Here is a 24,292-nt window from a genome sequence, read left to right as displayed (position 1 = left end):
GTGGGGTGAGAAGGCCCTGCTAGTAAGAGCTGACCTAGCTACCCAATTCCACCCAGCCTCCACATGCAGATCCATTTTTTTTATTTTTAAATTTTTTTTTAAAAAATTACAGGAGAAAAACACAAACATTCTTAGTATATGATCATTCTCTTCTACCTATATAGTCAGTAATTCACAATATCATCACATAGTTGCATATTCATCATCATGATCATTTCTTGGAACATTTGCATCAATTCAGAAAAAGAAATAAAAAGACAACAACAAAAAAATGGAAACAGGAAAAAAATATATACATACCATACCCCTTACCCCTCCCTTTCATTGATCACTAGCATTTCAAACTAAATTTAACATTCGTTCCCCCTATTATTTATTTTTATTCCATATGTTCTACTCGTCTGTTGACAAGGTAGATAAAAGGAGCATCAGACACAAGGTTTTCACAATCACATTGTGAAAGCTATATCATTATACAATCATCATCAAGAAACATGGCTACTGGAACACAGCTCTACACTTTCAGGCAGTTCCCTCCAGCCTCTCCATTACATCTTGGATAACAAGGTGATATCTATTTAATGCGTAAGAATAACCTCCAGGATAACCTCTCGACTCTGTTTGGAATCTCTCAGCCACTGACACTTTGTGTCATTTCACTCTTCCCCCTTTTGGTCAAGAAGGTTTTCTCAATCCCTTGATGCTGGGTCTCAGCAAATCCTAGAGTTTTTCTCCATCCCTTGATGCTGAGTCTCAGCTCATTCTGGGATTTCTGTCCCATGTTGCCAGGAAGGTCCACACCCCTGGGAGTCATGGCCCACATAAACAGGGGGAGGGTGGTGGAGTTTGCTTATTGTGTTGGCTGGAGAGAGAGGCCACATCTGAGCAACAAAAGAGGTTCTCTTGGGGGTGACTCTTAGGCCTAATTTTAAGTAGGCTTGACCTATCCTTTGTGGGGTTAAGTTTCATATGAACAAACCCCAAGACTGGGGGCTCAGCCTATAGCTTTGGTTGTCCACACTGCTTGTGAGAATATCAAGAATTCAACTTGGGGAGGTTGAATTTTCCCCGGTTCTCACATTCCCCGAAGGGGACTTAGGAAAGTTTTCCACTCACTGATCAAATCACTCTGGGATTCATCAGAGTATCACTCTGGACAAACCAACAAAATCTCATGTCCTACCCAAGGTTCCATGTACTTATGTTGTTCAACCAACTATCTACATAAGTTATATTAGGAAATGCACTAGTCAACATATAAATTTTGTACCAAATAAACATTTTTTGCTTTAGTCTCACACAGAAGTTGAAATTTTAAAATATTAATTACCATCTATTTTCAGCAACCTGCAGTAATGACATTCCTTTGGTTTTCCTCATGCAAAAACATTTTTTAAATTTGTACATTTAGTCACTATCATTATACACTCTAGGCATTCCTAGATTATACCATCTCAGTCTTTATTGTCTATCTTTCTTTGTGATTTCATTTATACCCCCGGCCCTCCTCCCTCTATCATTCTCACATTCAGCTTCATTCAGTGTTTTAACATAACTGTATTCCAGTTAGGTAGTATTGTGTTGTCCCTTTCTGAGTTTTTATATTCATTCCTGTTGCACAATCTGTATCCCTTCAGCTCCAGTTACCCAATATCTTGAAATACATACAAGATATGTACTGTATGGTACAGTGAAACCATACAGTATTTGTCCTTTCGTTTTGGCTAATCACACTCAGCATAATGTCCTTAAGTTCCATCCATGTTGTTACATACTTCATAACTTTATTCTCATACAGCTGCATAATATTCCATCGTATGTATATGCCACAGTTTGTTTAGCCACCCGTCTGTTGATGGACACTTTGGCTGTTTCCACCTCTTGCTAATTGTAAATAATGCTGCTATAAACACTGGTGTGCAAATGTCCGTTTGTGTCCTTGCTCTCATGTTCTTTGAGTAGAGACAGCATATAGATGGGTCCTGTTTTTTAATCCATTCTGACAGTCTATGTGTTTTGATTGGGGAGTTTAATCATTAACATTTAGTGTTATTACTGCACAGGTAGTACTTTCTTCTGCCATTATGCCTTTTGGATTTTATATGTCATAATCTAATTTTCCTTCTTTTTACCTTTACTCATAGTCTTCCTTTCTACACTCTTCTCCACACCTCTCTCTTCTGTCTTTTCGTATCTGTCTCTAGTGCTTCCTTTAGTATTTCTTACAGAGTTGGTCTCTTGGTCACAAATTCTCCCAGTGATTTTCTGTCTGAAAATGTTTTAATTTCTCCCTCATTTTTGAAGGACAATTTTGCTGGATATAGAATTCTTGGTTGGCAGTTTTTCTCTTTTAATAATTTAAATATATCATCCCACTGTCTTCTTGCCTCCACAGTTTCTACTGAGAAATCTACGTGTAGTCTTACTGGGCTTCCCTTGTACGTGATGGATTGCTTTTCTCTTGCTGCTTTCAAGATTCTGTCTTCTCTTTGATCTCTGACATTCTGATTAGTAAATGGCTTGGGGTACATCTATTTGGATCTATTCTCTTTGGGGTACGCTGCACTTCTTGCATCTGTAATTTTAAGTCTTTCATAAGAGTTGGGAAATTTTCAGTGACAATTTCCTCCATTAGTTTTTCTCCTCCTTTTCCCTTCTTTTCTCCTTCTGGGATACCCACAACATGTATATTCATGCGCTTCATACTGTCATTCAATTCCCTGAGTCCCTGGTGATATTTTTCCATTTTTTTCCCTATAGTTTCTGTTTCTTGTTGGATTTCAGATATTCCATCCTCCAGTTCACTAATCCTGTGTTCTGCCTCCCGAAATCTACCATTGTAGGTTTCCATTGTTTTTTTCATCTCTTCTACCATGCCTTTCATTCCCATAAGTTCTGTGATTTGTTTTTTCAGACTTTCGGTTTCTTCTTTTTGTTCATTCCTTGCCTTCTTTCTATCCTCCCTCAATTCATTGATTTGGTTTTTGATGAGGTTTTCCATGTCTGTTCGTACATTCTGAATTAATTGTTTCAGCTCCTATATCTCATTTGAATTATTGGTTTGTTCCTTTGACTGGGCCATATCTTTAATTTTCCTAGTGTGATTTGTTATTTTTTGCTGGCATCTAGGCATTTAATTACCTTAATTAGTTTATTCTGGAGATTGCTTTCACTTCTTTTATCTAGGGTTTTCTTGCTGGATGAATTTGTTATCTATATTCTTTGACATTCAGTTCAGCTTTTTCTGGACCTCCAGCTTAGGTTTTGTTTAACAGAGGAGAATTTTTCAGTTCTTGTTTTCTTGTTTCTTGCCCTGCTTGTATGGTGCCTTTTCCCCCGCACCCATAGGAAGGTTTACTTAGGTATTATAGATCCCAGCCGGATTTTCCCAGACCAAACTGGCCTCCTATCAGGAGGAAAGAGTCACCTGGGTGAGCCCCAGCAGGGTGAAAGACTTTCCTGTAAAGTCTCTGGGCTCTGTTTTTCTTATCCTGCCCAGTAGTGGTGCTTGTCTGCCTGCAGGTCCCACCAGCATAAGATGATGCTGTACCTTTAACTTTGGCAGACTCTCCCTGCTAGGGGCGTGGTGGAGACAGAGGAAAGGTTGTAGGCTGGTTTTAATGGGTTCAAATTACCAAGCCCTGGTGTCTGAATTCCTTGAGGGAGGGATTCCACCTGAGTTGGGCTTCACCCCTCCCCTTGGGGAAGGCACAGGCTCCAGACAAGCCCTCAAACGAGCTTGTTTCTGCCTATGTCTGGGGCAGTTGCAGCCTGAGAAGTCCTGCCCTGTATCCAAAGGCAGTCAAACTTTTGTAGAAACACAGCCACAAAACCTGTTTCTTTTTTTTTCCCTTTTTCCAACAGCCCTGCCCCCTTGGCACCAGGGCAAAAATGAGTGACCTCCACTTTGGCCAGGTTCACCTGAGCTGGGGGCCTATTTTTAGTAGTCAGAATTTGTTAATTAATTCCACAATTGGCATTTGGTTGGGCTCAGCCCTCCTGCTGGTAAAGTCTCTTTCCTCTCCCCTTTGGGAAGCGGCCTGTAGGGGAGGGGTGCTGGTCACCATGGCTTGGGGAACTCATGGCTCTGGGAGGGCTCGCAGCTGGTCCAGACTGGGGTATGCTGTGTGTTCGGTCACTGACGTGGCCCCAGGAGCTGTTCTGTACTGTTTCTGGTTCTTTAGTAGTTGTTCTGGAGGACAAACTAAAACGCGCACATTGCTAAGCCGCCCTCTTGGCCCGGAAATCTCCAGTGCTGATCTGCAGATCCATCTTTATAAAAGCCTGCCTCTCCCCTCCTCCCAGGCAACTTATTCTCCAGCATCTGTTGGGCAACTGATGCTCTTTCCACAGGGTGCCAGCCTGACATTTTTCTCAGAAGGAGCTATTTTAGAAAGTAAAAGTCAGTGGACATTTTGAAACATCTGTATTCTCCCCGTGTGTAGCAGGCCCTCCCATGAACTCTAAATCCACCAGAATGCATAGGTTCCCTGAGCTGTTGGACTATTTCCAAAACAGGTTCATTCACTAATAACAAGCTCTTTGGCATAATCTAATTTCAAAAGGAAAAAATAATATGAATGCTCTCCTGAAAATCATAAAGCAAAAAATCTGAATTCAAACTCTCTGCATAACAGAAAAAACAAAAAGACCAAAAAAAAAAACCATGGTAAAAATCAGATTTATAGACCCTAGCCTCCTTACGGGAAGATTATAAAATCTGGGGAAGTGGAGGTTGGTGGTTAGTGTGCCTAACGATTACACAACTAACAGTTAAGGAACTGGCCTCCCTAGGAAGTCCTTCTGCTGCAAAACAGGAAAATTAAAAGGCCCGCTTCTCTCTATTCCAAGTAAAATCGGTCGTCTTTTCCAGCTTTGCCAGACAGCCCCTCTTTTCCTGATGTCAGTTACCTTTCTGCAGTTGAAAACTAAGGAATTATGAGTAAGAGAAAGAAGACAAGCTTTAGGATTAAAAGGAGGTGAAACATTTTCAAACAATTTTCTTCCAGTTCAAAGTCCTGTCCTGAGAGGTCTAGACCATCCACATTTCCAGGAAGCCCAGGGTGGAGACGGTGCCACAAGATGTCTGGTCTTACCACTCTTTCCAGGGCCACAAGCAATTCATCATCAAATAGGACTGTCTGCAGGATGTTGTTCAAATCTGTCTGCTGTTGCTCCAGCAGCTCCACAAAGGGATGGAAATTCTTCTCCAAAAGCAGAGACCCTGAAAACAACACAACATAACCAGTCTCATGACTGCAGCATATGTCTGACAGGAAGGAACAACAACGCTTACATTTCAGAGCTAATTTTTCATCAGTTCTTTCATAGGTATTTCTATCTGAGAAGTCAAAAGTGGAACTCGGAAATAAAGGACATCAAGTCAAACACCTGAATGCTTCTGAATACCCAGCCAAAATGCTCTAAAAGAGAAGGAGTGAGGGTAGGGGTAGCTCAGTTTTGTATTTCAGGCTTGACTGTCTTCTCTGATGATTCACAAAACATTAATTAAGTCTAATCAGTTATTTTCTGGAAAAGTCATTTAGACTCCTCTTTAGCAAGATTTCTGAGGAATTAAATCATTAAGGCTGAATTATTAAACACATCTGTACTTTTACAATGTTTCAGAGCCATACAAATATCAAAATACACTATTTTTCATATTCTTCTAATTCGTTCCAGATTTTATATCCTTAAATATTTAATGTACACTGTTCAATGGGTTGGCTCTATTTTCACGGCAAACATGGCAATTCTACTGTTTCCATCCCTTCCTTCTGCTCCCTCAAGAATGAGTACTGAGGTCTGTTACTTGTACCATCTGCAAGATGTGCCAACCCCCTTAAAATCCTCTTCTTTTTTAATTTAGAAATAATCAAAAACTTCTAGTAAATTAAGCCCAGTGGGGATTAAAAAACAAGGCAAATATTTTTTTAAAAAGCAAATGAAAACTTGATGAAACAATGCTTTCACATGTGGAGGTGCACACGAGACACACACACACACACGCCAGGTTTGTTGGAGGCAAATTCCAGCAAACAGTTATGGAACGCCCCCAAGGAAAGGAGCACATACCACCAGTAATTGGCATATTCAAAATCTCTCCTAAAAACACAAATTAGGGCAGGCCATGGTGGCTCAGCAGGCACAGTTCACACCTGCCATGCTGGAGACCCGGATTCAATTCCCAGTGGGTGCCTGCCCATTCAAAACACAAAACAAAACACAAATTAGATCTTTCACAGCCCCAACCTTGAGGAGAAGAGCTGCCCTGGCTAGTCGCAGTTAAGGAAAGAGCATAAAGACCAGGCCAGGCCACCCTATTCCTAATAAGCCCCAGCCTCCCCACTCCACCCCTGGCAGGCTAGCATGGGCAACTCACAGGGTGAACTGTGAGAAAGGAAATGCTAGGAAAGCTCCAGCACACCCACTGTCTTCACTTCCCTGCAGTGTAATTCAAGGCTACAAGGCCACTACTGCTGTGGTTCCTGCCCATGACATCATTTAAGTAGCACCTAAAAATCATATCCAATTATCAATCTCAAGGAAAGCAGGGAGAAGGTCCACCTCAGCCCTGTATAAGGTGGGAAAGCCTTATCTTAGGTGGGACCTTCACTGCCATTTCTTCTAACACTGACATTTTTACTAAAAACAGCGTCTTCTGGCTTGGGACTCACTGAAGCCCCTTAGACTAGTCATTCTCTCTACCTTTAAAGTCAGAGCATATTCTTAGCTGTTTCAAGCCCTTTTTACTGAGCTCCTGCCAAATTATTTCTTTGTTCTTTTTCTTGCCCTCTTCTACTATTCACTATAATCTCCTCTACCTTCCAAAAACAAACAAAAAGAAGCCTTTTTGAAACACAAGATGCTGTGAGGAACAAAAGGAACTGCTGCAGGCTACAGGCATATCACCAATACTACCCCTCCTCCTCTCAGATGCCAGATCTCCACAACTCTGCGTGTCATGGAAAGGGCTCCCGCCCCAAGAGAGCATTTTGAAAAACTGTCAAAGTGTTGCTTATCTTGGCAATGAAGCCCGGAAAATAGTGAAGCAGATGCAAAGCTTGAGTTATCTTATTCTTGCTATTCTTGGTAGGGCTTCTGTGATTAAAATGAAAGAAAGATGCCACCCCCTGGCTCCTTCATGCCTCAGTCTCCTACCCCGGCCCATTAAGGGTCCTCTTCCTACTCTTTCCCCAAAACATGGTGTCCTTGACCTGAGGGTCCCTAAAATCCCAGTCAAGGTAAATCCTGCCAAGTGGGCTAGGACTCTCAGATGCCCCATCCTCTGTTTTCAGGTGTTCTCTGTGGGATTACTGAGTAGACACTGCTCCTGAAGGCCATATCACTTCTTAGGGTACAGTGCTTAGCCATTGCTTTGGGTTGAACTGTATCCCCCAAACAGATGTGTTCAAATCTTTACCCCCAGCCCTCTGAATGCTACCTTATTTAGAAATAGGGTCTTTGAAGATATAATTAATTTATGAGGCCAAACTGAATTAGTGTGGACACATAGTCGGACATTAGAGAAGAAGTCGATTTGAAAGTGGAGGCAGAAATCAGTGTTGCACCTACAAGCCAAGAAGTGGTATGGATACTAACAAATTACCAATAGCTTAAAAAAGAGAAGGAAGGATTCTTCCCTACAGGTTTCAGACAGAACATGACCCTACTGACACCTTGACTTTAGAATTCTGGCCTTCAGAACCGTAAGACAATAAATTTGTTTGTTTTTTTGTTGTCGTTGTTTTTTAAGCCATCTCGTTTATGGTACTTTGTTACAGCAAACCTAAGAAACTAAGTTGGCCATTAACTCATCAAACCTCATCCTACTGCAATACCTTGTTTTGAAAAACTTAACCACCCATCCTGGAAAGATGTCTCATGCCCAGCATCTGGCAAATCCACAAAGGCAAACTCTCTTAATGCCATGGGGTCCAAGTAGACGAGGTCCTTTCGTCGCTCATGCTCAAAGCCACCACACTTCCCTTGTAGGAGGCAGAATTCTGCAAGGCAGGAGAGAAAAGCAAGGCATGGAATCAGCGCTGGGCTTTCTGGCTCATCTTGCACCCTGCCTGACTTAACTCATGGTGGAGTAGGAAGACACCTCAGACCCCTCCCCAATAAAACTCATTTCCTACAAACTTTATGCTGTTTGAATAAAAAAGCCCAGTCACTTCCTACAAATACAGGAGACATGGTTGCTCATAACATAAACCTCTCTGATGTGTCACTAGATTCACAAGTGATATTGTGATTATGTTTTTAAAAGAAGGCTTAACATTTTTTCAACAGTAAATAGAATTATGTACAACAGTAAAAATGAACTACTGATTTCGTCAATTATATGAATGAATCTCATAAACATTATGCTGAGTGACAAAAGCCAGAAACAAAATTTATATACATTCTATATAAATCTTCATATGGGATTCAATATAGGCAAAAGTAGTCTTTAAAAGGAAGCCTTCTATTTTAGAGATAATAAAATATTTATCGATGAAATATTATAATGCCTGGGATTTGCTTCAGAATAGTCCAGGAGGGAGGGAAAAAAAAAGCTATGGATGAAATATGAATTGATCTATCTGTCATAGCTGGAGGGTAGGTACATGGGGGGTTAATTATCTCAACTTTGATACATGTGTGAAATTTTCCATATAAAAAGTTTTCTTTTTAATAAAAAGGAGTACTTCCTTAAACACTACCATATTTGAGCATCCACTTAAGGTATCTAAGTTTTCAGTAAAAGAAAAATGTGACCGTGACAGTCACATAGCCAGTGACAGTCATGTCCTGGCTAAGCAAAATCAATTTGATCTCATGATTTGGGGCTCTCTTTATGCTTCTATTTAACATTTTGTTCACTTAAGCAAAGATGATCAAATATAATTGTGACTGACACTGGGATTTGCATGAAATGTGGGAGGCATGGTTGTTAGTTCCTATTATTCATTTGCTTGTGGGCACTAAAGACAAATGAAACAATTCACTTATCTGATCCACACTCACTGGGCATCGAGGGCTTTGCACTTGGCACTGGTAGAGAGTGCTACGGCCTCCAGGTAATGCCTTTGCTCGCTATCCTTCTAGCACTATCACAGCACATGCCTTCATCACTTGGAGCATCAGCTAAGGGATGAGATACCGATTTCCAACCAAGAAGCACCAGTTTTGCAGCAGGTGATGGGTACAAGTCCCTAACCCAGGGTTTCCTCTTTTTTTTTTTTTACATGTGGAAGAAAGATTTCAAAACCTAACTGGCTTCTTCCTTTAACTGAAGCACAGAAATCAGGGGGTGGGCAGAAGGGAGGAAATAGTCATTGTTTCTTTTCTATGTGTTAATAAGTCATTGGCTTCATGTCTCTGAACTTCTCTACAACTTATCCACAGGGAAAGGGAGTTTGACTATATATTCTCTGAAGTCTTTCCAGCCTTAGCACATGTGCCCGTTTGAAAGTACTGTGTGCCCCAGAAAAGCCATGTTTTAATCCTGATTCAATTTTGTGGAGGCAGCCATTTCTTTTAATCTGATTCAACAGTAGGTTGGACTCTTTGATCAGATTATCTCCATGGAGATATGACACGCCCAATTGTGGGTGACCTTTGATTAGATGGTATGGTAGTTAGATTCAGGTGTCAACTTGGCTAGGTGAGGGTGCCTAGTTCTATTGCTGTGGACATGAGCCAATGGCATGTGAACCTCATCTGTTGATTACATCTGCAGTCAGCTAGGAGCCTGCCTGCTGCAATAAATGATGTTTGATTTAATTGGCTGGTGCTTAAATGAGAGAGCTCAACGTAGTACAACCCAAGCAGCTCAGCATACCTCATCTCAGCACTTGCAGCGCAACACAAGCCTTTGGAGACGCAGAAAGGAATCATCCCGGGGAAAGTTGTTGGAACCCAGAGGCCTTGGAGAGAAGGCTAGCAGAGATCACGCTGTGCCTTCCCACGTAAGAAGGAACCTCAGTTGAAAGTCAGCTGCCTTTCCTCTGAAGAACTAACAAAATAAATGCCCTTTTATTAAAAGCCAATCTGTCTCTGGTGTGTTGCTTTCTGGCAGCTTGCAAACTAGAACAATATCCTAGATAGTTCAATGGAGTATTATTTGGACATAAAAGGAATGAAGTTCTCATACATGCTACAACAGGGATGAAACTTGGAAGACATCATACTGAGTGAATAAGTCAAACTCAAAGATAAATATTGTATTATCTCATATGAAATGCCTAGAATCAGCAAATTCATAGATACAAATAATAAATTACATGTTACCAGGGGTCAGAGGGTGAAAGGAGGGGGTAGTTCATTCTTAATGGATGCAGAGTGTTTGTCTGAGGTGATGGAAAAGTTGGAGGTAATGGATGTTGGTGATGGTAGCACAGTACTGTTAGTATAATTAATACCACTGAACTGTACACTTAAAAGTTGTTGAAATGACACTTCAAGTTGTATATGTTATTACTAATAAAAAGTTAAAAAAATATATGCTATGAGATACCACTTCAGATCTACAAGGATAGCTATTATTAAAAAAAATAGTGTTGGAGAAGAGAAAGACAAGTTGGAACTTCAGTGTATTGTTCGTAGGAATGTGAAATGATACACTGTGAAAGCAATATAGCTAACCTTAAAAAAGTAAAATGCAGAATCACCACATGACCCCGAAATTCTACTTCTAGGTATATACCTCAAAGAAAGTAAATACAGGGTCTCAAACAGATGCTTTTACACCAGATGTGTATAGCAGCATTCTTCACAATAGCCAAAAAAATATCAACAATGGATAAACAAATGTTACATACACACAATGGAATATTATGTGACCGTAAGAAAGAATGACGTTTGAGACTTGCCACATGGAGAACCTTGAAAATATTTTCAGTAAAATAACTAAGATGCATGAGGACAGATGCTGCATGAGGTCACCACAGATTAGAAGATGTCTAGAAATAGCAAATTCACACAGAAAGTAGATTAGAGATCACTATGGTAGAGGGTACAGGGGAAGGGGAAGCATATGTTTTGTGGCTACATAGTGTTTATAAGTAAAATTAGATAAATTTAGATAAAATTAGAAAGCTCATTTCCCCAGCACTTTCCTTGCAGCTACGGGTTGACCATGTGACCCAGTTATGGCCAGTAAGATGGGGCAGTCCCTGTGCCTTTGTGTCCCTCCAGCCCTTCCCTCATAGCTGTGATGCCTGAAGCAGCAGCAGCCATCTTGCAACCCTGGGGATGAAGCAGAAAGGAGCCTTGGTTTGCAATGGTATTATGGAGCTGCCATACAGGCCCCGGACAGATAAACGCTTAGTTTTGGTCTTCTCCTAGAGCAAATAAACACCTTTACTTGTTTAAAGACAAAAAAAAACACAAAAAACAGTCACTTGTGCCAGGGAACACTGGTCCAGTGTTAGAAGATAACAGGCTCCCTGAGGACAGGGGCCATGACTGTTAAGACAGCCTCAAACCCAGCCAAAAGCCTGTAAATAATGCTGAACCAACTCCTCTCCTGTCCATGGTACCACCCTTGCCTTTCCACACGCACTCTTGCCTTCCACCCTGAAGGGCTGCCAGCCTTTCGTCCACACATCCCTCTGTGCATGACAAATACGCAGTAGCTCTGTGTGCCAGGTACTGTGCTAGTTCCTACAGATACGAAAGGACTAAAGCACAGACCATGACCACGAGCACGGTAAGAGCAAGGACTGGGGTTAACGCAGCTAGTGGCAGAGGAGCGGAAGGTCACTGAGTGGGAGGCAGGGAGAGAGACCAGACAAGTCTTCTTGGGCAAAAGAGTGTTTAAGTAGCTTCTGAAAGCTTCCCAAGGAGTTAAGAGGCAGAGATCAAGTTCCAGACAGAAGGAACAGCAGGCATAATGGGTCAGGGTGTGAGAAAGCGGCACCTTCTAAGACAGTGCACTCACTTTGGCAAGACCGGTGGGTTGGGTGGGGCCAGTGATGAGGGAGAAGATTGAGACACAAGTTGGGATGAACTACAACGTGCCTTGAAGTTTAGACTTCATCTTGGGGACAACAGGGAGCCACAGAGGGTATTTAAGCAGGAGAATGAAATGAGCAAGCTTCTGTTTTAGAATAATCACATTGGCTACACTGCTAGGATAGGCAGACAAGCAAAGATTCAGAGAGGCAATAGCAGTCTGTGATGGGAACCCAGGGAGATGCGAATGTCGGAGCCAGCAGGCATGGGAAGAGCTGACAGACTCCAGGCCATGTGGCAAACGCTGGTATCATGTTCACAGGGCCTCCAGGAGAGAATCCGAGCTGAAAGGGCACTGGCAAAGTCCTAATTGTACAAAAGTATAAGTTAAAGTTCACGACAATAAAATGATGCTTCCAAATGTCCATAAATGTTGGCAGAGAGGAGGCCATTAGAGAGGGAAGGGACCACACTGTGGTGAGCGTGGCTGAGAGATGGGCTGCAACCACAGGACTGGGGCATCCGCCTCTCTTGGGGCTGAAAAGCACAAAGAGAAACCCTTAAATGCAATCCCACCCAGAATGCAGAATAGAACAGCAGCAACTTAATGGCCCTTCCAGCTCCTGCCGGTTCGTGTTGAAGAAGCTGGATCAGAACATTCTGGGGCAAGAGGGGCAGAAAACACAGACGGGTAAAGAAAACAGAACTGGTTTTAAAATCAGGAAGTGAGTGACCCACACGGAACAGTGGTCTGACCACCACGCTGCAAAGCATTGCACTCAGCAGAAGGAAAGAACAGGAGAGATGCTTCTAAGGCCTGGGTGTGGGAAACAAGCCAAAGGAACTGCTGAGAAATCCCGAGGGTACCTCCTTCCCCACAGCACAAAGAACAGTTTATTTTCAAAGACAGCGGAAGCAAGCAAGAAAAAAGGCTTGAAATTGAAATGCAAACAGGAGAGTCAGGCCAGGCAAGGCTGTGTCTTTCAAACACCCATCTGAGAAAAGAGAGGCTCCCATGGGAACGACAGGGAACCCACGGAGCTGGAGGCAGGTCGGGTAGGGACATCTCCTTGGACAAACAGGAAACAAACCCACCCGGCCACCACTGCCTAGGATGGCACCCCAGCCTGGGCCCCCAGCCACCGAAGGGGCCACAGCGTGGTCGTGGCTCAGGTGCAAGCCAAGATTCCGAAAGGCCTTACTAAGTGACATATTTACCCCAATAAGGCAAGGCAGGATAACCAAGGCACAAGTGTCTGGGCTGGAATCACACAGCTCAGGGGATAGCCCCGCTTCTCATACACTAAGAACAAACATCTGAGGAACAGCTTAATCATCTTAGCAACTGCAGTTATTTAGAGAACAAAAGTCTTGCAAAGAGAAAAGAATAAAATTTTTTTTAAATGACCATGAGATGACATTAAATTTGGAACTCTGGGCCAAAAGGATGTAAGTCATGATTCATAGGGCCGTGAGCTACCTCTCTGACCTATTTCTTAAAATTTCTAATAATGTCACCTCATGCGAGTCATTTCACCTCCCTGAAAGGCAGGCTGCCTCAGCTGTAGAATGAAAGGGGTAGGCTTGGCAATTTCGTTCCATGCCTAGGCTGTATCTCCTCCTGCTCCTCAAATGCCCACTGACTTGCTGGCTATGTCACACGAGGATAGCCAGCATTCTGTCGGGAGCTCCTGCAGCTGAACAGTCAGGTGCACAGGGCCATCTCTCCCACCACCTGATCCGGAACTTCAACCTTACCGCTTGACTGCAAACACGTGGGGGAAGAGCAGGAGTCAGCTACAGACCTGGGCATGGTGGTATATTGTGGTGCACTGTTAAAAACATTTCTATCATGGCAGACATCAAGTCACACTAGAACAGAAAGACGGTGTAGTATAATGGCCCCCACATGCCCACTGCTCAGCTGCATGACGCTCAACCCACGGCCACTCTTCCTTCATCTCTAACCCCCACCCAATCCCCGTCCACTCCCCCATACCATTTTGAAGCAAGCCCCAGAAATACTATCATTTCATCCATGAATGTTCTGGTGTAAATCTCTAAAAGACAAGGAGCCACTTTTATGAACGGAACCACAATATCATTATCACACCTAAAAATTTTAACTCTAACTTGGTATGTTGTGTCCATTCATTCATATTCCTGAAAGCGATCTGACAGTTTTCCCAGGCTCGACATGACCTCTTCTCAGGAGGAGTGTGAGGGAAGGGACAGGTTCTTTTAAGAGCAGGAGACACTAGCTACATGAGAGCCTTTATTTTCTTCAAACCATGGCAATGACCAGGATTTACAAGCTTTGGACACACATCTGATCTGAAGAAGAAGGTCGGGTTCAACATGTCTGGCTTAACGTTGGGGGAGAAAGATAGAAATAATAAGAGTAGTAGTAATAGCTAGGGCCGGGGAGCTCCTCAGCAGCCTCCCTGCCGGGCCATACATGCACCTTCTCTCACTTGGGCCCCTTCTGGGGGTTCTCTCTCTCCTTCCAGAGATGGAGATGCTGAGGCTCAGCAAGATTAAGCAACTTGCCCAAGATCTCACAGGACAGTGCAGCACTGGGGGTGACACCAGGTCTGCTGTCTAAAGAGCCCCACGTTAACATCTGGGTGGAGGCTGAAGGGGAGGTGGTGCTGTGCCTGGGACCCCTCCACAGAGCCTGCTCAATGCACCCCACTTGCCCAGGGATGGGTCACGGGCCATCCCCAAACTCTTCTCGCATCTCGTTGCTTCTTTCCTCACAACCGCCAAAGCAGTGAGTGATCCTCTACAACTGGGCACCTCAGGGGGAGAAGGGGGGTCCATGAGCATCCCCCAGAGGCAGAGCCCCAGGCAGAGGCTGGTGCTCACCAAACTGGCCATCCAATTTCACATGTAGCTCGACGACACCACAGGCAATGGTGGTGGAAGCTGGGATCTCCAGCACCACGCTGCTGTCCTTGACGACGCTCCCATCCTCCGTCACCGACACCTGCGGGGGAGAGCACACCTTCCAGCAGGGACGCCTGTCACCGAATGCTGGACCCTGCCTGGTTTCCTGCATCCCCTAGAGCCTTGCACACAGCAGGTGCTCAGAAAATGCCCACTGGTCTGCGTGGAAGGGAGGCACCAGCAGGCAGGGGTAAGAATTAACTCTCATTGGCATCATGAGCTATTAAATATATTACCATGGAAATGGCCAGCCTGCCAGAGTAAGAGATACAGTGACTTTCAGTCAGTGGTGCTGAATAGAGAAGATAAAAAATGAAATAGGATATAATTTCCCGATTTCCCTCACAGGAAATTTCCTTTATGGAAACAGCTTTGAAAATCCTAAACACCATCAAAGTTGGACTCGAAGAGCCTAAGTGAAAGAGAACCTGCAAGCCCGTCATTCTAATGCCATCCTCTCGTGATGCAATGCTATGCTGTTGAACCAAACAGGTGGAGGTGGATGATGGGAGAGGGTGGAGGAAAGAAAGCAGGAATTAGGGAAGGACAGACAGAAAACTGCCAAGAAATCAGGAACCAAAACTTTCTCCTTCAAACACTGTTACAGATATGGTCCCTTCTCACAATGCCCAGGGAAAGGAAAATGAGAATGATGTGCCGACCCAACACTGAGAGATCAGAGAACTTCCCAGGCTGCCCGATCTTGGTGAGATGCTTTGGGTCAACAAAGGAGCTGGGCATCCTGATCTCAGCAGCTCCAGGACTTCTGTGAGTACGACTGCCAGCAGTAGCACCGGCAGGGAAGCCTCAGCCACCTCCTGCCAGGAACCTTCCGTAGCACTACTTTCCCAGCCTCCTGGCTAGCCCTATCAGGGAAAGTCCTAGCTCCAGACCGTTATCTCCTTCTAGACTGCCTGGATCCTCTAGCAAAAGCCAAAAGTTAACCCCTCAGAGGTGACTCTCTAAGAGTGGAATATCAGGCACTAGAGCAAACTGGAGGAGAAACAGCACGAGGTTGAAGGCCACCTCTTCCACTGAAGTTTAACACTAGCTCAAGGGTCAATTTAGGGTCTATAATTTAATTCAGAAGCACCCACTTATGTAGACAAAGATAAACGTACCGAGCTTTAGATGTGGCCTCTCTCTTGGCCGACACGGCAAGCAAACTCACCACCCTCCCCGTCTCTACGTGGGACATGACTCCCAGGGTGTGGACCTTCCTGGCAACGTGGGACAGAAATCCTAGAATGAGCTGGGACTCAGCACCAAGGGACTGAGAAAACCTTCTCAACCAAAAGGGGGAAGAGCAAAATGAGACAAAATAAAATGTCAGTGGCTGAGAGATTCCAGAGTTGAGAGTATCCTGGAGGTTAGTCTTATGCATTAAATAGATATCACCTGTTTTGTTAAGGTATAATGGAGAGGCTGGAGGGAACTGCCTGAAAACGTGGAGCTGTGCTCCAGTGGCCATGTTTCTTGAAGATAATTGTATGATGATATGGCTGTCTCAGTGTGACTGTGTGGTTGTGAGAGCCTTGTGTCTGATGCTCCTTTTGTCTACCTTATAGATGGACAAGCAAAACATATGGCTTAAAAATAAATACATAATAGGGAGAACAAATGTTAAATTTAGTAGATTGACATGCTAGTGATCGGTGAAGGGGAGAAGTAAGAGGTATGGTATGAATGAATATTTTTCTGTTTTCTTTTTATTGCTTTTTCTGAATTGATGCAGATGTTCTAAGAAATGATATGATGATGAATATACAAAAAAAAAAAAAAAAACGTACTGAGCTTTACATGCCCTAACTCAATCCATAAAGCACTTGGGGATTTACTCCAGGGATTACCTAGCTCTGGAGGGTTTAGCTATTCTCTGTTGGTTTCCCTTAGCTAATACCTTTTTATCCATTTTCCTCCGGGAAAGCATCCCTCCCACACTCTCAGCCCATATGATTCCAAGGGGGAAGTAGGGACAGGTCTGCTGGCCAATCCCAATGCCCCACTGCCCTGGCCCAGGTCTGCTCTGGGAGACGTGACCCCGGTTGGTCTAGAGAGCCAGCCCTGAAACATCCTCTGCCCTGAGGTGGCACCAGCATGGATGAAAGCCCAGAGCTGCCAGCCCCCAAGGAGAGGACACACCCGAGATCGGTGAGCACTGAGAAGGTCTGCTCACCCATCCTCTGAAGCCTGGATCCAGCTGCAGCTGCCCCAAATGTTTTGTTCACATGAGCCAATACACTCTTTCTTGTGAAGCTGATTTGCGTTGGGTTTCTGCCAAGTCACCAGAGAACGCATCCTGGCTAATGAAGATACCCCCCAAACAGAGAGTCCAAGGTGTCCAGCACTGGCAGCCGAGAGGCTGCACCCACGGCCCCTACCTGCAGGGTCTTGGTCTGGAGCCCCACCATGCCGCCACACTTCTCCTCAACCTGGATGTGCTCCGATATCACACACTTCTGCGTTGTCACTATCTTTTGCATCAAGACACATAAGACCTCATTCCCCCTCTCCAGCATCTGCCGCAACACAGGATTTTTCAGATTTATTGTTCTGAAAAGGAAAAACAGCTGTGAGGAATGGATGTAGCCCGAGTTTTCTCTTCTCACCCGGCTGGCGACCGAGGAGAATAGGTGACAACCAGCATTGTTTATTTCCTGGAGCTGAAAAGAGGCAACTCATCCGGAAAGGCACAAACCAAACCCTCCCGGGGCCACCTCAGAGCTGCCAGGCCTCCGAGATCAGGCTGGGTGGCAGAGGGAAGGGGCAGCAGGGGGGGTCTCTGTCAAACAGCAGCCCTGGCTTATCAACCAGGAGGGGACCTGCAATCCATCTGTGCTGGACCCTGGGGATTCTGCTTAGTTATTTAGTCAGAGGTCAAGAGACGACATCACAGCCATGGCCCTAAAAATACAGGGTTATTGTGGGGGGATGGCAGCCAGATGCTTCTCACAGAGGAGAAATGAACAGGCTTAAAGCACAAGCAGCAAGGGAGAAGACATGAGACTAGAATTAAAAAGCAACTTCCCAACCTAAAGCCTATTTAAATACCCGATTTGACTCTCCAGGAAGGATGTATAATCTCTTTAAGAAGTGTTTGAGAGGTCAGCAGGTCATTTTACAGAAGGGAGAACTAATGCCAGTGGGGCATGGCCTTCCCAGGGTCAGCCAGCAGGAATTTGGGGCTCCTACTCAGCATTCTGGGTGACTTCAATAACTGGCTAAATTTTGATCTACAGGAGCTAATTTCTGCAAAAGATGAAACAATCTCTCTGGAAATCTCGTACAAGTTATGAGTCTAGGAAGTGGAAAGGCAAAGAGAACCCGAGTGAGTATCAGCATGAGAAGAATCAAACTCATCCTCTCGGGCTTTTTTTTTTCTAAACAGTCCAAGTTTGTTACCTCAAAAGTTCACCACATGTCTCTAACCACCCACAATACTGCCCATCCCTACATAGATGTAGATTCCTCAGACTACAGAGAAAAGCCCCAGAACTGGAGAGAGGTGCTGGAAAGGTCCCATCTCAAGGTAAGTAGTGGTCCAGAGTCTCCACTTCCAGGAAGGAGAATAAGGCACAGAGTTTGGAGCCTGTCCCGCCGAGGTCCACCTCTAGCTGGGAGGCCTCGAGTGAATTACCTCCCCACCGCACCCTGCTTTCCTTCTCAGCAAACCGATGGCTACTACGTCCCCCTCCTGGGGTTGTTGTGGGGTTTAGACGATAGTACACATCGTGTGCAGTCAGCACAAACGGAGTGCACAAGGAAGCACCACCGAAGCGCCAGCTAGCTCCAGCCACACTGTGTTCCTCTGCCGAGGCCCACAAATACAGAGTCACGACGCGTCATGTGATGGCAATTGTGGACGATTTAACTGGGCCGGAGGTATTTTTTTCATGTCACTCCCTTGCAAACCCTTCAGGGGCAGCACTGTTCACAACAGCCAAAGGGTGAAAACAACCCGAGTGTCTGCTGTCTGATGAATGGATAAACAAAATTCAGTATAAGCATATAACAAATAACGGGATACTCCTCAGCTGCAAAGAATGGAGTTCTGATCCAGGCTGCACACGGACAGACGCTGAAGACATTACACGGAGCGAAATGAGCCAGACACCAAAAGACAAATATGGTAGGATTCTACTTATAGGAAACATATAGAAGCAGCAAATTCATAGAGACATCAAGTAGATTAGAGGTTACCAGGGGTAAGGGCAGTGGTGCGGAGAATGAGACCTTATTGCCCTAATGGGTAAAACAAGTTTCTGTTTTGCAGGATGAAAAAGTTTTGGTAATGGAAGGTGGTGATGGTAGCCCAACACGGTGAGTCATTAATGCCACTGCACTGTACACTTAAAAATGGTTAAAATGGCAAATCTTATGTTAGGTCTACGTGACCACAACAAGAAGCTTTTTTAAGAGGCAGGGACACCCTGAGTGGCTCTATCCCCTCTAGATTCCTTGCCAGGCACTGGGACTACACGGCCGCCGCTGAGGCCCCTCCATCCTCCCGCCTGGCATCCCCGGGCCCCACCCGCCAGAACACCCTCCACCTCCTCCGCAGGAGATTCCTGACACCAATGTAGAGCACTGACGGTGTCGCCATCACATCCCAACACCCCACTTCTCTGCAGAGCATGCTTCCATGTGATGTCTCTCTCCCTCGTCTGCTTATCTGTCCACTGCCTTCCTCCTCCCCCTGCAGCATAAAGTCCGTGACCAAAGGAACTGCACCCACCCGTGCCCCCTTATCTCGGAGCCAGGGGCAGGCGACAGTACAGCACGGGCTCAACAGACAGGTTTGGAAGAAATGCATAAAGAAAATGTGTGTTGTTTCTCATCGTCTATTTGCTTTAATGACTGCGTGAATGTGTGGGCATGTGGGCGTCTGTGTGAGAGAAAACATAAGGAAGAAGGGGAAAGTGGAGGGTTAGCATTTTGGTTTCCAGAAGGCATGTGGATTTAAATCTTCCTATGAGGTCACATTTGATCGTCTAGGCTTAGCCTCGGGAGATGAGAGAGCCAAGCGCCTCCACCAGTGAGAACATACAAGTGAGCCCGCCCCTCCAAAGCTTCTCCTGCTACTGTAGCCAAACTCATCTTCTAGGAGATGCTTGAAAATCGATTCCCTCGATCCTGCTAAGGTGATGCCGCCCCCATTTGAGCACAGGCATCAGGAGCAGCGGCGCCCAGCACACACTGGCAGAGGAGAGACTGAAGCCCGCCTTGGCTCTGCAGGAATGGAGATCAGTGCACTGCTGCAAGCCTTAAACAAAACCCACTCAAACACTTCAAGCTGTTCTTACCCACTGTTCAATTGTTTGAAAAGGAAAAACTCAGTCTCAAGTCTCCAATGTTTAAAATGCCCACCTCCTTCCAGAACCCCCACCTCACCCCTTCCCCCAACACCAAAAGAGGGAGGAAAAAACTCAACTGAAGGCTGCCACTTCCTTCTGCATCACATGATACTGGTTCCTGAGCTGCCTGCCAAGTCCAGCTCTCCCGAGCAGCTTCAAACTGTGCTGCCATCAGAACAGTCCCTGCGGGGTGGCCCCAGCACCCAGGCAGGCTCAGTCCGCGATGCTGGGACCGTCCCTGTCTCAGGTAAGAAGGCCACCACGTGGGACCACCTGGGAGATGCCTGCCAGGGCCGGGAGGCCCAGCTGCGAAGATAGGCAGGCAGTATCCACTTCAGCAACATCAGGGGTCCATCCCACCTCGCAGGACACAGGGATGCTGATTCCTGGGACTGTGCTGCCACCTTTTGGAAACTGGAGGCTGGTTGCATCTGAGCACCATCTCCTACCATGAGACACAAGGGAAGCTGAGCCTCAGCAAAGTGGGTTTTTATTTGACTCTTTGCAAAGCACCCCCCTCTCCTGGTCAATGACGCCAGTCCCCCAAGAAGCCCCAGGAGAGGTCCAGGTGCTGCCCTGAGCACAGTGGCCTCGGATGCAGACCCGGGACAGCTCAAGGGAGCGGCACCCTGGCTCTGGCTCATCTCAGAGCAGGAGTCATGGAGCAACACTCCCCGGGATCCCTGGGCGCGGGAGCCAGTCATCTTCAGCCCCTCAATGCACCCTGTGCCTCCCACCACCTCACTCCAGCTCTTACCATGGGAAACAGCTCCAACAGCATGAGCTGCCTTCACCACCTGGCCCCAAACGGCCCGTACAGCCCACTTTCCATTCTATTTCCATAATGTGAATACGAATCTTCAGTTATACAAACAAGGCAGGCCGGGGCCTCTGACCCGAGAGATGGTGCCTCCTCCTGCCCCGCTCCCCCATTCAAGCTCCAACCAACATTGAACCCCCACACCAGGTCCAGACCCCCCCAGAAGGGGGAGGTGAAAGGCCAGGCCCCAAGCAAAGGGCTCAGTGGGGGCCTCCCAGCAATCCAGGGGATGGAGACAATTGGACTGGCCCTACCTGGGGCCCACAGACTACCAGGGGTCCATGGAATGAACCATATTTCAAGTTATTCATTAATTTTATAATCCCATGTATTTTACTGTATATGTTTAAAGAGGTCATGAATTTCTCAGAGGCTAAAGGGGCTTCAAGGAACAAAAAAGTTAAAAATCCATTAGGGGTTCCACGGAACAAGGAGGCTCAGAGAGGGTGAACACAATAACCAAAGTCACACAGCAAGGGAGCCAAGGTCAGCCTTTCATTACAGACCCTGCTGGCAATAGCAGTCCCCACCCCTGCTCTCTCCCAAGTCTGGGCCAGGGCACCCCCTGCTGTAGTGACCTCCATCTCAGTCTTGAAGCTCAGCTCTTATTGCTGTACCTGTTTCTACAAGTTCACATCTTGCCTACCTAGACCAGTGGGGGCGCTGGTACAGGGAGGCTCTACCCAAATCCTCTGGGAAGCATCTTCAGAATATCCACACTATCCTGGTCTCCAGATGGCTGCAGACGTAGGCCTTTTGGGAGCTCCTCCCTGATTGTCCACGTTTGCTCCATCTCTCCCAGTCTCCACTGGGCACCACTGGATAAGATGCACAGAAGGACTTTTGGAAAGAGATGGCAAACTATTTCAGTGCTTGCCCCTTGGGAGGGAACTAGATGGCCGGGAGAGCAAGGATAGGTAGAGACCTTTCAAGCTGCCTCTTTGATCTCTTGACATTTAAATCCTGTGAGCACATCACTAACAAAAAACATTTTTTTAAAAAAGGCCCTCTAGGAGAATATACCCTGATGCTCCTTTATTCCTGCTAGCCACACAGTTGATGGATAATTAAATAATCACATAAATGCTTCAAGGCAGGGTTAGAACAAGACCCTCTTCCCAGCCTAGCCAGGGGTCAGGCCCACTGACAGAGGGAGAAACTGGGAGAAGACCTTGCATGAGAAAATCAGCAGTCAAATGTACCAAACCCCTTCATACGGATTTTTAAGGACAGATTCTAGCAGCCTAAGATCCCTTCCTCTTCCTGGGGAATGGTAATGAGCAATCAAGAGTGGAAGGCCACTAAGGCAGAGGCAGAATATCATTAACAGTAAAGGGCTGGACCCACAGGTAGCACATACCAAGGTAAGTGCACTGGGTTACAAACTAGACAGGTGAGGCACTTCCCCTCACAGTGGACTTGTGGGGCCTCTAGCCCCACTTCACTCTGAACTCACTCCACTTCCAAGTACCCAGGTCTGTGTCACATAGAGACCCGGAGCCAGGCCTCAGGTTGGTTTTCAGCTTTCTCTCTCAGCAGCTGGATCACCACCTCCCATCTTGGAGCCTCAGTCTGCACATCTGTAAAGTGGGGATGTGCCAGGAGGATGACATTAACGAGGTTTTGCGTAAAGTGACCCACATTGCACCCAGCACATGGTCAACATTCTGTAAATGTTCCTTTCCTTCTACTGTTGGCAGAGAAGCCAGGTCCAGACCCATTCCCAGGCTGCTCGAAGACTATGGCCCCAGTGTTCAGCATGCCCCAGTAAGGGAAGCCCTTAGCCAGGGAGCAGCTCCTCCAAGCAAGCAAGGAGACAGCCACTGGCCCGTCCACAGCCAGGGCTGGGGGAGAAGACCGGCAGCAGCCGGCAGTGACGGTGACAGGGAAGCATGGCTCCAAGCCCAGCCTTGGCTGCTGAGGACAAGCCGTGGGCCAGAACAGCCCAGCGGGCAGGGGGCTCTTGCTCCTAAGGCATTCGTCAGCTCCCAGGCGTACCCTAAAAGCTACTGCCTCTGAGACTGAAGCCTTTAATTTCCATTTTCTTTGCTTCCTAAGGTTTTGAAAATCAGAAAAAAAAATAGGAAACACTTCTAAAACTCTAATAAATATCCAAAAGGAGGAGGAAAGCAGTTTTCTTTACCAAAACATCCCTAGGATTCCCCTGTAGAGAAAAGGCGTGCCCCCCAGCGGGAAGGCATGCTTTAACTCTCATTCATTCGATTCCACAAATGAGAACTGAGTCCTACTGTGCTCCAGGCCCCAAGTGAGATGCTGGGGATTCCTCCCTGAACAAGACCAAAGCAGCCACAGTGGACACCAGCCCTCCTTCGTACGTTATAACCCTGATCACAGCATGACCTAGAGGAACAGAGCTTCCAGTGGAGCTCTACTAAGGCTCTCCAAAGGCAGGTGTGTTGGTTTGAAGCCATTACGTACCCCAGAAAAGCCATGTTCTTTTAATCCAATCCCTATTGTGGGGTGGGACCTCTTGAGTAGGTTGTCTCCATGAAGATGTGAGCCACCCATTCAAGGTGGGACTTAATCCTTTCCTGGGGCCCTTTACGAGAGAGAAACGCAGAGCTGACACGGAGAGCAGAGAGGTGAAACCAGGACACACATGTCTGGAGACGCAGAAGGAAATGAGAGAGCAGTGCAAGCCCAGAAGCCAGGAGAGGACAGCAGACGTTGCCATGTACCTTCCCATGTGCCAGAGGAGCCCTGGGCGTGGTCACCCTTTCCTGAGAGAAAGTAACCTTTTGTTGGTGTCTAAATGTGGACATTTTTATGGTCTTAGAACTGTAACTTGTAACTTAATAAATCCCCTTTATAAAAGCCAATTCGAGGTGCACGGGGGGCTCAGTGGTAGAATTCTTGCCTGCCATGCAGGAGACCCAGGTTTGATTCTCAACCCATGCACCGCCCCCCCCCCGCCCCCACAAGAGTCTAATTCATTCCTGGTACATTGCATTCTGGCAGCTTTAGCAAACTGAAACAGCAGAGTACCTCATGACAGAGTAGGTGGAAGACGGTAGGGGCTGTTGTCATCTGTGTGGTGGAGGAATTATAAAACTACAAATGACCCAAAGCACTACTTTGTTCTGGGACAGCCAATCTCATCTACAACGTCACCTCTAAGCCACGCACTGGCAGCTGGTGGCGAGGTCGGGGGGCAGAGCGCGTGTAAGGGAGTCGAGGAGGTAGGCAGGGAGGAGAGCCTCGACTG

General features: G+C 46.1%; 1 protein-coding gene across 2 annotated transcripts in view; it reads right to left on the bottom strand.

Moving 5' to 3' along the window:
• Positions 1-24,292, bottom strand: part of GSDME (gasdermin E) — a 90,883-nt gene that overhangs the window by 18,410 nt on the left and 48,181 nt on the right. For both annotated transcript variants that reach the window (XM_077121541.1, XM_077121533.1), the window contains 4 exons: positions 17,274-17,445; positions 14,812-14,932; positions 7,842-8,006; positions 5,097-5,224 (listed from right to left, as the gene is read on the bottom strand). In XM_077121541.1, coding sequence (XP_076977656.1) covers positions 5,097-5,224; positions 7,842-8,006; positions 14,812-14,932; positions 17,274-17,445 — 586 coding nt within the window. The remainder of the gene's footprint in view (positions 1-5,096; positions 5,225-7,841; positions 8,007-14,811; positions 14,933-17,273; positions 17,446-24,292) is intronic.

This window comes from Tamandua tetradactyla, chromosome 1, assembly GCF_023851605.1.
Source record: "Tamandua tetradactyla isolate mTamTet1 chromosome 1, mTamTet1.pri, whole genome shotgun sequence".
NCBI lineage: Eukaryota > Metazoa > Chordata > Mammalia > Pilosa > Myrmecophagidae > Tamandua > Tamandua tetradactyla.
The sequence above is the reverse complement of the archived record's forward strand: the minus strand, read 5'-3'. Positions and strand labels throughout refer to the sequence as shown.